At 39.2% G+C, this 13,911-nt stretch overlaps 1 protein-coding gene across 2 annotated transcripts in view; it reads right to left on the bottom strand.

Annotated features, from left to right (window-relative positions):
- Window positions 1-10,043: 10,043 nt before the first annotated feature.
- Window positions 10,044-13,911, bottom strand: part of LOC124595018 (solute carrier family 23 member 2) — a 227,995-nt gene continuing 224,127 nt past the window's right edge. For both annotated transcript variants that reach the window (XM_047133568.1, XM_047133569.1), the window contains one exon: window positions 10,044-10,448. In XM_047133568.1, the coding sequence (XP_046989524.1) occupies window positions 10,364-10,448 (85 nt within the window). In that variant the 3' untranslated portion in view covers window positions 10,044-10,363. The remainder of the gene's footprint in view (window positions 10,449-13,911) is intronic.

Genomic DNA, 13,911 nt, shown 5'->3' with positions numbered 1-13,911 from the left:
TAACTCAATAAAGTCTATTAACAAGATTTCAAGAACTGGCTTTAAATTATTACTCTTGGTATATACTACAACTCAATACATATCACTCACAAAGTGATCATGAAGATAAGATTAGAGTTATTACTACACACACAGAGGCATTCAAACAGTCATTCTTTCTGTGCTCCATATGTGAATGGAACACAGAGAACCCTAAATAACTGGTACAATGGGACATACCCTCTGACATGTACCTCATGGTGGTTTGCAGAGTATAGATGCAGATGTAGATATCAAGACTTGTCTATGTATGTTGTTCACTTGCTGATAGCTCCTCAGCTATTCTGTCACTCTTATTCTCAATTACTTGCTGGTAACTTTGATTACAACCATAAATGCTTGCTCTACTGTTGCAATTTGTTGTTGTATCCTGATCAATTTCAGGTGACATGGTGATCTTGGCACCTTTTGAGGAACATCAGAACTTTCAGCAGTTTCACTGTACACTTCCTCAGTAATTCCAGCTTCCGTATGTGATGGTAGATTTCCTGCCCACATGGGTCACTGCCATAACTACATAGGCTTCCACAGCTGGTCTTCTATGTGTTACACTATGTCATTGCATAAAATACTTCAACTGCCAACTATAAAACCAAAGTTTTGATGGTATTAGAATGACCTTCTTCAGGGCAATACTAGGTTTTGCAGGAGGAGAGGTGCCTCCATTTATTGTGGACAATGGTGTGTCAGTAGACATATTTGTGAAATTTTATTGGCCTCCTAACAGAAGAGGCTAATCATAACCAAAGAGAGAGGCTAGGACTATGCATGGACTATCCAGCTTGTCAATGATTGGCAACAGTCTGAAAATCAACACCTGCCTTCTTTTGGGCATGTCTTCTCTCTGGTGTGTGTGACAGTTTCTCTATAGCTGTTTGCTTAGGCTGTCGCATCCATGCCCGGTATGACCATTCATTCTGCGATTCTCTGTATATGTTCAATACCCCCTGTTAGTCCTACTTGGTACAGGTCCCACACATTTGAGCAGTATTCTAGGATGGATCGCATGAGTGATTTGTCCATTTATTGTTGCAACCGTATTTATAGTTACTCAGCAGCTCTGTCACTTGGAACATTTACCTTAAATGAGGCCTAGTATTATAAATAACATGGATTGGGCAAACAGTGTTCTGTTTATACTGAAGACTTCTGGAAATAAGTCACAGCAGACAACTTCTTACCGGAGACATTCAGATGTAGACCATGTTGTGTTCAGTGCAACGCATCAACCACATTCATATGTAATCACTCCTGTCAGTTGTGTGGCTCATGAAGCTCTATATTTACATGCTCAGTGGAAGTTTTTTGTTTTTTTGCACCATATATCTTACTTCCATTCAGTAGCCATAGACCTTTCCTTTTGAAAAAATAAATGGATATGGAAATAAACAAACTGTTCCTCTTTTGCCCCACTCCTATCGTCCTAAACAACTACTGCTAAAATAGAAAGTGTTTGTAACATTACAAGCATGTGGATGAGTTATTCATCCACCTAGGCCTGGTATTGAGGAGGGATGAAGTTGTTGCACAACTGAATGCTAGCAGGCCCAGGGGACATGGCATGCCGCAGTCAACCTGGCTAGTTAACAGTTTCCGGCCAGCCATGTAAAGAGATGAGCAGCATCAGTGGAAAGAGGTAAAGAATCCGAGTACATCTGTGATCTCAGAAAAATGAGGCACATCCAATGACACAACAGCATTTTAGTATCTTTAAACTAACAGAAGTTAATATTTCACTTATATAAACATGTAATAAATAAATCTTTGAATTAACAACTTTTAATCATTTCATGTGATTTCAACAAACTATATCTCAGATGAGAGCTTTGCACTGTAACTATCATCCCTGAAAGCAATGTATCTGTCTCTATTTTATTTACTGATTTACAATATTTTTTATCTATGTATTATAGTCTTCAGTCAAAAGACTAGTTTGATGCAGCTCTCCATGCTACTCTATCCTGTGCAAACCTTTTCATATCCGAGTAACTACTGCACCCTAACCGAGCGAGGTGGCGCAGTGGTTAGACACTGGACTCGCATTCGGGAGGATGATGGTTCAATCCCACGTCCGGCCATCCTGATTTAGGTTTTCTGTGATTTCCCTAAATCGCTCCAGGCAAATGCCCAGATGGTTCCTTTGAAAGGGCACGGCCGATTTCCTTCCCCATCCTTCCCTAATCCGATGAGACCGATGACCTTGCTGTCTGGTCTCCTTCCCCAAACAACCCAACCCAACCCAACTGCACCCTACATTGATCTGAATCTGCTTACTGCGTTCTTTTTTCACATGATATCTTGCAAACCATGGATGAAGGGTATCAGACGGATGCCATTTTCCTTGACTTCTGGAAAGCGTTTGACTCAGTGCCCCACTGCAGACCCCTAACTAAGGTACGAGCATATGGGTTTGGTTCCCAAATATGTGAGTGGCTCGAAGACTTCTTAAGTAATAGAACCCAGTACGTTTTCCTCGATGGTGAGTGTTCATCGGAGGTGAGGGTATCATCTGGAGTGCCCCAGGGAAGTGTGGTAGGTCCGCTGTTGTTTTCTATCTACATAAATGATCTTTGGGATAGGGTGGATAGCAATGTGCAGCTGTTTGCTGATGATGCTGTGATGTACGGGAAGGTGTCGTCATTGAGTGACTGTAGGAGGATACAAGATGACTTGGACAGGATTTGTGATTGGTGTAAAGAATGGCAGCTAACTCTAAATATGGATAAATGTAAATTAATGCAGATGAATAGGAAAAAGAATCCCATAATGTTTGAATACTCCAGTAGTAGTGTAGCGCTTGGCACAGTCATGTTGATTAAATATTTGGGCATAACATTGCAGAGCGATATGAAGTGGGACAAGTATGTAATGGCAGTTGTGGGGAAGGTGGATAGTTGTCTTTGGTTCATTGGTAGAATTTTGGGAAGATGTGGTTCATCTGTAAAGGAGACTGCTTATAAAACACCAACATGACCTATTCTTGAGTACTGCTTGAGCATTTGGGATCCCTATCAGGTTGGATTGAGAGATGACATAGAAGCAATTCAGAGGTGGGCTGCTAGATTTGTTACTGGTAGGTTTGATCATCACGCAAGTGTTACGTAAATGCTTCAGGAACTCGGATGGGAGTCTCTGGTGGAAAGGAGGCATCCTTTTCGTGAATCGCTACTGAGGAAATTTAGAGAACCAGCATTTGAGGCTGACTGCAGTACACTTTTACTGCTGCCAACTTATATTTCATGGGAAGACCACAAAGATAAGATAAGAGAGATTAGGGCTCGTACAGAGGCATATAGGCAGTCATTTTTCCCTCGTTCTGTTAGGGAGTGGAACAGGGAGAGAAGATGCTAGTTGTGGTACGAGGTACTCTCCGCCATGCACTGTATGGTGGATTGTGGAGTATGTACGTAGATGTAGATCTCCTCCTATGATTTTTAGCCTTCCTCCCATGTTTCCCTCCAGCACTAAGTTGGTGATACCTTGATGTCTCAGAATGTGTCCTACCAACCAATCCCTTCTTTTAGTCAGGTTGTACCACCAAGTTCTCTTCTTCCCAATTCTATCCAGTAACTCCTTATTAGTTATATGATCTACCCATCTAATCTTCAACATCCTTCTGTAGCACCACATTTCAAAAGCTTCTATCCTCTTCTTGACTAAACTGTTTATCATCCATGTTTCACTTTCACACATAGCTGCACTCCTTACAAATAGTTTCAGAAAGTATTTTCTGACACTGAAATCTATACTTGATGTTAACAAATTTCTCTTCTTTTGCAACACTTTCCTTGCCATTGCCAGTCTACATTTTATGTCCTCACTACTTCTACCATCATCAGTTATTTTGCTTCCCAAATAGCAAAACTCATTTACTACTGTAAGTGTCTCATTTTCTAATCTAATTTGCTCAGCATCACCTAATTTAATTTGACTAAATTCCATGATCCTCATTTTGCTTTTCTTGATGTTCATCTTATATCCCCCTTTCAAGACAGTGACCATTCTGTATATCTTTTTCAATATGCAAATATTTGTCAGAACATCATATCCACACATATACACAGCAAATGAATGTAGCATCAGTATGTCATAGTTTGTCATACTTGGGTTTTTATTTAATAAACAACTGAAAAGACAACCAAAAGACACTTCTGCCAGATGGCATAATTGATTTTTTAAATAATATTTAATGACAATTCATTGTCTTTTAATGTGAGTATACTTGCACAAGAATACTACCTTGTTTATTTGTAATTATTGTGAGTGTTCCGAGTGTGACCAATACTACCTTGTTTATTTGTAATTATAGTGAATGTTCTGAGTGTGACCAAATATTTATAACATTTCTTTTATTTAAATTTTGTTGTAATATGAAGTTTAGTGTGCAAAACTGATCAAGACAAATCAAATTATGTCTGCAGCACATAAGACAAATATATCTTCAATGGGGATAGCCTTCAGCCAATGGAGAAGCAGACATTAATGGAACACTATGGGAGTCAAGTGGACTGGGACTTTTCAAGTGAAGACTCAAGGGTGCGATTCTGGACACTTGGTGTCAGGTGCTGGAAGAAGACAGACCTCCCTATGGCAGTGTGCATGGTTCACTAATATAGGTGATTAATTCTGGGGAGTGAATGGCTGCTACAATACTCTGACTTTTGAGGGGATTTTATATTTTGAGAGACCCAAATGTGTTCCAGAGTAGGACTCTAACTTATTCCACTTGTATTTCAGAACTGAAGATAGACAGGTTATGAGTTACTAATCATTGTATTGTGTGTTTCAATTTGCGAATCATCATGCTGAACTCTGAAATGTTTTGAGCTGATGTATATTTTGTGTGTTATGAGCATGAAATGGAATTAGTTTGGCATATATTTGATTACTGTTTAGATTGGGGATGTTGCTACCATTCTCATAACACTCTCAACACAACTTTACTGCAATGATAAGGGTATTTTCTGTCTGATTTTGATTGACTATCATGGACACTTCCCATTTATTTGGGATGACCTTTCTTGAATAAAACTTATTCAATATAATTCTATATTGTCTACATCAATTACAGATGTTAGAAAAGAGCCTCTGTTGTTAAATTATTCATTTAACTTTTACTTTGTATTTATGTGTATTTTATTTACTCGCAATTCTAGCCTGTGCATACACAGTTTGACTGCAGGATCATAGTTACAAGTTATAATTTGCAGTGAATTAGCTGTTGGACATGAAAGCAGATGCGCACAGCTCAACCCCATAACTACATCAACACATTCATTTTAAACAGCTGTGCATCACCCAAGTACCTAAAGTATGGTAACAACAAGTAAAAAAGCAATTCGTTTGCTCATATGGGATGCTGCTTGGAATGTGTTTGGATGGCTGCTTTGTTGTTGTCACAGTATGTGTACTTACATAATAAAATGGGCATTGACTCAAAAGCTAGTTAAGTCTCGAGGCTGTTATGTGTGGTTTATGAAAATATATCAGTCATCTAGAGCTTAATTGTTGCTAATTGTTGCACTTTTTCATTTGTACTAAATATCAGGTTTCAATTATGTTTCTGTTGTGCTACAATGATGTCTGCTTGTCTCTATAACTGCAGGTGACCTACTTGTGTCTACAGAGTATACTGCCTAATGGCTCATCCAGTATACAGCAGGGGGGGGGGGGGGGGCTAACTTAAGACAGTTCTCAGGTACATGCTACATATATTCTGCTACCTGAGTAGCTACTTCAGCTACATGTATGAACTAGATTTCTTCACTCAGTAGCACAGGTGAAGAAACGTGCACCGAAATCACTTCAGCCTTCCACCCAGCTTCAAATTTGAGGGCCACACACAGACCTGGGATTGACACTAAAAATCATGTGCTGTCGTTATATCCCATGAACAATCAAAAAGAATGAAGGATGGTCTGTAAACCCAAGAGACAGGTATCCTCACTGGGTCTACTTCCAGACCTAGTTACTCTTTCTGGAGCGGTTTAATCATCTGCCTAATATTGAAGCTCCTGTAACAAGTTACTCCTTCATTTGTTCAATTTTGGTATTAGAAGGAACTAATTAAGTACTTGAAAGTATTCCAAAACTTTAGCTTATCTGACCTCATAGTCTAAATAACTGATGTGAGACACAATATGAGAGTGGTTTGAAAAAGTTCTCAGAACGGAATAGAAAAAAAAGTACTTACATCACTGAAACTTTTTTAATTTTTCAATGTGGTCTCCTTGTAGATTAATGCACTTGATCCAACAATGTTCCAGTTCCTTGATCCCATCTCGAAAATGAGTTTCCTCCAGGCCTGTAAAATAGTTGTCAACTCTGGCTATCATTTCTTCATTTGAAGTGAATCTTTGTTCACCAAGAAAAGTTTTCAGTTTTGGGAAGAGATGGAAGTCTGACAAAGCTGTATCAGGTGAATAAGGTGGGTGTGGCAACAATTCATACCTTAGTCTGTGTAATTTTGCCATGGCTATGGTACATGTGTGGGCATGCATTGTCTTGATGGAAGATGGCTTTCTTCCTGGCTAAACCTGGCTTTTTTCATGTATCTTTTGTTGCAATTTGTCCAGAAGGTTAACATAGTATTCTCCAGTAACTGGCACAAAAAATCTTGTTCATTTCTACTAAAATAGGCCAAACAATGTTCCAATTTGTCTATTCTCATGCGTTTTTGATCCAGCGTCAAGAGTCACGGCACCTATCTTGCAGATAATTTTTTCAGTTCTAATTATTCAGTTAAAATGTGATATACCCTTTCAGATGACATCTGGCAAGCATGAGCAATTTCACACACTTTCAATCGGTGATCCTCCATGGCCATTTTATGCACTTTTGCAATGATTTCTGGAGTAGTGACACATCTTGGCCGACCACTGCACGGATCATCATCTACCTTCTCCTGAGCAAATTTAAATTCATTTGTCTACTTGGCAACAATGAATATGAAGGAGCAGAGTCCCCCCCAGTGTATTCTGGAAATTGACTTGAATGTACTTTGCTTTCATACCTTTCTTTATGAAGTATTTTTCACAGCTCGAATCTCGATTTTTTTCCATCTTCACAAATCACTACGCGGGAACAACTATAGAGCCATGTCACTGCCACACCTATCATCCAAGAGCACTGACATGGCATGTGTTTATAGGCAACAGTCCAATGAATATCAAGTGAACAACTCATTGCACTAGCACTGACCTCTCGTGGTGATATCAAGAACTTTTCAAACCACTCTCGTAAATATGGCTTAAGATGGCTAAGCTACTGTGCACTGATAAGACCTAATGTGTGAACCTATTGCTTGCAAAAATCAACAAACTCATAAATAAAAAAATACTTTTGAATGTAGACAACAAAGAAAGAGTTACTGCTAAATTCAATATATAAGCGGATAGTACTGCTCCTATGGCTGCTGCTCACTGCTCAACATCTGTTGCATTACAAGCAACTTGCAGTTGCTGATCATTTGCACATATGATCAATTTTGAATGCTGATATAAAGAACTGCTTTCAGAATTTATGTATTTCAAAAATGTAGTTTACATAATAGGGTTCATGATTGGCACTAGTTGTCTGGTCCTACAAGTCTTCAACCTACCTTCAAATTTAGTTATTATAAATGAATTAAATATGACAGTCATTGTGAAGCAGATATATTCCTATGAAAACTTACTTTCAAAGTTTAGAGAAACAGTTCTAAGTGAGGAACCTAGGAATGTACTACAAGTCTGTAAATACTGTTCCTGTAAGGACCATTCAAACATGATTAGATAATCACAGCACACACAGAGGCAATAGTCTTCCTTGCAATTCACACTGGTCTGAGTAGAGATGTACATGTACATGTTCTTGGGTATTGTTGAATCTTCTGTATTTGATATAAGGAAATTATTAAATAGTTATTGAAGAACAAAAATTCAATAACTTTTTTTCTAATGATTTCAGAGTTATTTGTCACCTAGAGTACTAAATAAATCAGAAATTTCCATGTTAAATGTAGGAGCTACTATTTGATTTCTGTTTCACAGCTCAAGGTTTCTAAATTGTGGTTAATTTGTCACCTTTTGTGGTTTTTAGGCAGTAGAGGAAGACTACATAACTGGGCAGCTTGCAACAAAAAGTATTTACATCCATATATGTTCTCCATAAGCCACCACATAGTGCATTGTGAAAGGTACCTTTTACACTGCTAGTCATTCCCTTTTCTGTTCTACTCACAAGCAAAGTGACAGAAAAACAAATGTCTCTATGCTTCTGTACATCTTGTCCTCATGGTCCTTAACACTAGACGTACACTGATCAGCCAGAACATTATGACCACCAACATACTATTGATATAAACCCGTCAAGATGATACAGCATCACCTGGTGAGGAATTGCTGCTAGTCATACACATGCAGAGTGCATGTAGTATCATTTAGCGAGTTGTCCGTGTGTAGAACGAGAAGGCACACAATCTGTCTGAGTTTGACCGAGGGCAAATTGTGATGGCCCAGAAGTTTGGCACAAGCATTTTGGAAATGGCACAACTTGTTGGGTGTTTGAGGAGTGCTGTGGTGAGCATCTTCAACACATGGCAAAACTAAGGTGAAACCATATCCAGATGTCATGGGGTTCAGTAGCCATCCCTCATTACAAATGTTGTGTGTTGTGGGCTGAGCAGACTGGTAAAACAGGACAGGCATTGAACTGTTTGAAATTAAAATCAGACTTTTTGGTGGGCAGAGTATAAGGTGTCTGACCACACAGTGCACCAATCGCTTCTAACAAAGGGCCTCAGCAGCCGATAACCCATGCATGTGTCAATGTTAACACAACGACATCAGTAACTACGACTGAAATGGGCACGTGACCATCGGCACTGGTGATCAACACAGTGCCAAAATGTTACTGTTACCATCTCCATCGTGCCAATGTGAGGATGCAAATCTGTCTTGCTCCAGGTGAACAGCTCTATAACACCTGTATGTTGGGACGGAGTCTAACTGGCAGTGGCTCCATTATGCTCTGGAGAACATTCACATGGGCATCCATGGATCTAGTGGAACTCATGCAAGGCACCATGATGGCCAAGAAGTATCATACACTGGTTGCAGAGCGTGTATGCCCCTTCATGACAATAATGTTCCTGACAGCATTGGCATCTTTCAACAAGACAATGTGCCATGTCACAAGACCAGGACTGTGATGGAGTGGTTTGAGGAGCACAGTGGCAAAAGTCCAGTTTATGTGCTGGCCCACCAACTCTGCAGATCTGAATCCAGTCAAACACATCTGGGATTGTGACTAAACGTGGCGTCAGAGCCCATTGTACCCCTCCACAGAATTTACGGGAATTAGATGATTTGTGTGTGCAGATGTAGTGCCAACTCCCTCGAGTGACCTACCAAAGCCTCATTGCTTCCATGCCATGATGCATCACTGCTGTTATCTGTGCCAAAGGTGGACGTATCAGATATTTGGTAGGTGGTCGTAATGTTCTGGCCAATCATTGTATGTTAATGGCTGTAGGATCATTCTGTATGGTACAATAAGTGGTGATATAAAATGTATGTCCTTGTTGGAACCATGAGCTATACTAGAAGTTTTGATGTCAATTAAAAATAAAACAGCAGTGTACACACATATTATTGCACTGATTACAAGTGTAATCATGTAAACATAGGTATGTTGCTATTCTGTGTATTGCAAATTTTGGGTATAATTATATGTGCTGTTATGTTAGCTGCTGTATCCTAGTATTTTCCATCCCATCTTTTGCAGATCTGAAGATGGCAACAGAGAATTGGCAGATCTGGTCATCTGTATGAATAAGTGATTTTAGTGATCCTGGCAGTTGAAAATTTATTCAGAGTTCATAATAATGCAGATCGCTCCCATGCTGCTGATATCAGAAGAGTATATTGTAGGATTGTTTTTCCTGCTTATCTGCATTAATTGCAGACTCATTTGAACATTGTTTCTGTAGGAGAAAAGAAATGAAAAGTTCATCTATGCAAAACTTAAGTCCGTTCACTATTTATTATGATACAAGAAAAACTACTTAATAACTTGTACTCTTATTTCTTTTTAAAATCAAGGTTTCATACTATCTTAGGTAACAAAGTTATTCCTCCATAAGCGAGTACGTAGTTGTCGAACATAATAAATCATGATTCACACATTCGTCTGTTTTATAAATTAGTGGCTTGACGTCATGTTCAATTGAGCATTGTCTTAGTGCAGAGTTTTACTTAACAATATATCTAAATGCAAGAAAATGGAGATGGTAAAAAAAGATTTCAGTCTGTTTGAAGCATCAGAGATGAACTTCAGGGTGCCATTAGTAGATTTTATTCCTGCTGCATATTTTAGAAGTTCTTGGTTTGTACGTGGGCGAAAATGGCAAATAGGATGTCCAAGTCCACCTGTAAAAGAAATATAATAATTACACATTTTGTCTGGAATCAAGATTTCGTTGTTTAAGCAATTTCATTTTATTCATTTTGTGATGCCTGTTAATGCCATTAACATTTAAGCACTTGTTTTATTGTGATAATATAATTTTGCTAGGTAAATTCCAGAAAGAAAAAAGAAGGAGAGAGAAAGAGTGATTTTAATAAGGTACATGTGAAGCATTTCCAGTAAAATACGCTACGAGGTGCATTCGAGTTCTAAGGCCTCCGATTTTTTTTCTAATTAACTACTCACCCAAAATCAATGAAACTGGCGTTACTTCTCGATGTAATCGCTCTGCAGACGTACACATTTTTCACAATGCTGACGCCATGATTCCATGGCAGCGGCGAAGGGTTCTTTAGGAGTCTGTTTTGACCACTGGAAAATCGCTGAAGCAGTAGCAGCACAGCTGGTGAATGTGCAGCCACGGAGAGTGTCTTTCATTGTTGGAAAAAGCCAAAAGTCACTAGGAGCCAGGTCAAGTGAGTAGGGAGCATGAGGAATCACTTCAAAGTTGTTATCACGAAGAAACTGTTGCGTAAAGTTAGCTCCATGTGCGGGTGCGTTGTCTTGTTGAAACAGCACACGCGCAGCCCTTCCCGGACGTTTTTGTTGCAGTGCAGGAAGGAATTTGTTCTTCAAAACATTTTCATAGGATGCACTTGTTACCGTAGTGCCCTTTGGAACGCAATGGGTAAGGATTACGCTCTCGCTGTCCCAGAACATGGACACCATCATTTTTTCAGCACTGGCGGTTACCCAAAATTTTTTTGGTGGCGGTGAATCTGTGTGCTTCCATTGAGCTGACTGGCGCTTTGTTTCTGGATTGAAAAATGGCATCCACATCTCATCCATTGTCACAACCGATGAAAAGAAAGTCCCATTCATGCTGTCGTTGCGCATCAACATTGCTTGGCAACATGCCACACAGGCAGCCATGTGGTCGTCCGCCAGCATTCATGGCACCCACCTGGATGACACTTTTCACATTTTCAGGTCATCATGCAGGATTGTGTGCACAGAACCCACAGAAATGCCAACTCTGGAGGCGGTCTGTTCAACAGTCATTCGGCGATCCCCCAAAACAATTCTCTCCACTTTCTCAATCATGTCGTCAGACCGGCTTGTGCGAGCCCAAGATTGTTTTGGTTTGTTGTCACACGATGTTCTGCCTTCATTAAACTGTCGCACCCATGAATGCACTTTTGACACATCCATAACTCCATCACCACATGTCTCCTTCAACTGTTTATGAATTTCAATTGGTTTCACACCATGCAAATTCAGAAAACGAATGATTGCACGCTGTTCAAGTAAGGAAAACGTCACCATTTTAAGCATTTAAAACAGTTCTCATTCTCGCCGCTGGTGGTAAAATTCCATCTGCTGTACGGTGCTGCCATCTCTGGGATGTATTGACAATGAACGCAGCCTCATTTTAAAACAATGTGCATGTTTCTATCTCTTTCCAGTCCGGAGAAAAAAAATCGGAGGCCTTAGAACTTGAATGCACCTCGTATATTTACCTGAATTTCTGATTTTTACCAATCTAATGACAAACTTGTTATTCATTTTCAGAATTCATTGTCATCTTTCTATAGTCTAACTGTAGCAAATATGTTTCTTACCCACAACATTTTATTTTTACATGATTCATTATCTATTCCAACTGTATTGTCTTGCATGAAAGGATACTATGTAAGATTGTCAATTAAATGTCAGTGATACGGTAGCTAGTTACAGATTATCAGTTGAGAATGGATAAATATAAAAAAGAAATTACTTGTGGTCTTTTTAATGGAACCATTCCAACATTTGGCTTAACTGATTTTGAGACACAATGGGAAACCTAAATTTGTATAACCAAATAGGTATCTGACCCCTACTCCTCCCAACTACGACTCTAATGTGTTAATTACTGAATCAACTCGCTCTCTTTGTTTTTCTTCAAAGTAGCTGAATTTATTTCAGTTTATTTTTTATTTCATCTGCATTTTTATTCTTCCATTCAGGATGCTCTTCATGATATTTAAGTCATATTATTTCTATATACACTACAGAAATTAAAAAAAATGTTTCTGGAAGTGTAGCTGACAGCAGCTTTCTAAGTTTTAAGAATCCTAATGAGTTGGGGCTATTATTTCCATTTTAGTATCTTAAAAGAAAAAAAAATCATACAACAGAAATTAAAAACTGTAGAAGAAAAGGGGATATATGTCTCAGAAGCTACAATAGCAAGATATGTACAAGGAGCAGCTAGAAGGGAAAATAAGTTGCATGTTGACTTAGGAATTTGGAATTAGATCTTAACAAACAGAAACAGTAATTATAGGAGAACAGGTAGAGAAAACGAGGAGGAGATGGAGGAGGAGGAGAAGAGGAAGAAACAATAATTGCAAAATGAAGGAGAACAACAATAATTATTCATACTTTGATGATGAGAAAAGGGGGGGGGGGGGATTGGGGGAAGAACACTGAAGAGTTTAGAGAAAAGTTGCTGATGCAAGAGTTCAGTTAAAGTTAAATCCGGCAAAATATTAAGAGAAAATTATTTAATTGGATAGATAATAAAATCTACTCACCAAGCAGTAGCAGAACACACACATAAAATATGGTTGTAATTCGCAAGGGACCAATGGCCTTTGTAGTTGGGCCCTCCAGCCCCCACAAACCAACCAACCATAATTGGCAAGCTTTTGGAGCCAGTGGCTCCTTCTTCAGGCAGAAGGGTTGAAGGGGAAGGAAGAGTGGTGAAGGAAAAGGACTGGAGAGGTCTAGGAAAGGGGGTAGATTTCGGGAAAGTCATCCAGAACTGCAAGTCAGAGGAGGCTTACTGTACAGGATGAGAAGGAAGGACTGATTGTTGGGGACTGCATCAGATGAGATTTGAAAACCTGAGAGCTTAAAGGTGGAAGAAAGGGTAATATGCAGACAGAGATTACTGCTTAAACATCATGCATGAGTTAATAAGAGTGAAAAGTGCATTGTATGTAACAGAGGTGGGAGAAGAGCAGACATACAAACAGATCAGGGGTATGGCCATGGCCTTCTTTTTCCAACCTTTTCATGGGTTGCTTGGAAGGAGCTTTCCTAGGATCCATAAGTCTTCAGCCCCTGGTTTGGTTTAGATACACTGACGACATCTTTACCATATGGACTCATGGTGAGGCTGACCTGTTAAAATTCCTGGAATCTCTGAATACCTTCTCCCAGATAAATTTCACACGTTTGTCCATATTAAACCTACCAACAAAAAACAGTACTTATATTTTGACAGTTTGTTTGGCTGGAAACTCTTTACCGCAATACACAACCATTCTCACCTCAGCCTTTACTGCACGTAATTATCCCAGCAGTCTAGTTAAATGCAGATTTCCTGGGCCATCACATCCAATCCTGGTACTGCTCATCCCTCCAAAAACCAACTTCAGA

The sequence above is a fragment of the Schistocerca americana genome, chromosome 2, assembly GCF_021461395.2.
Source record: "Schistocerca americana isolate TAMUIC-IGC-003095 chromosome 2, iqSchAmer2.1, whole genome shotgun sequence".
Classification (NCBI taxonomy): Eukaryota; Metazoa; Arthropoda; class Insecta; order Orthoptera; family Acrididae; genus Schistocerca; species Schistocerca americana.
The sequence above is the reverse complement of the archived record's forward strand: the minus strand, read 5'-3'. Positions and strand labels throughout refer to the sequence as shown.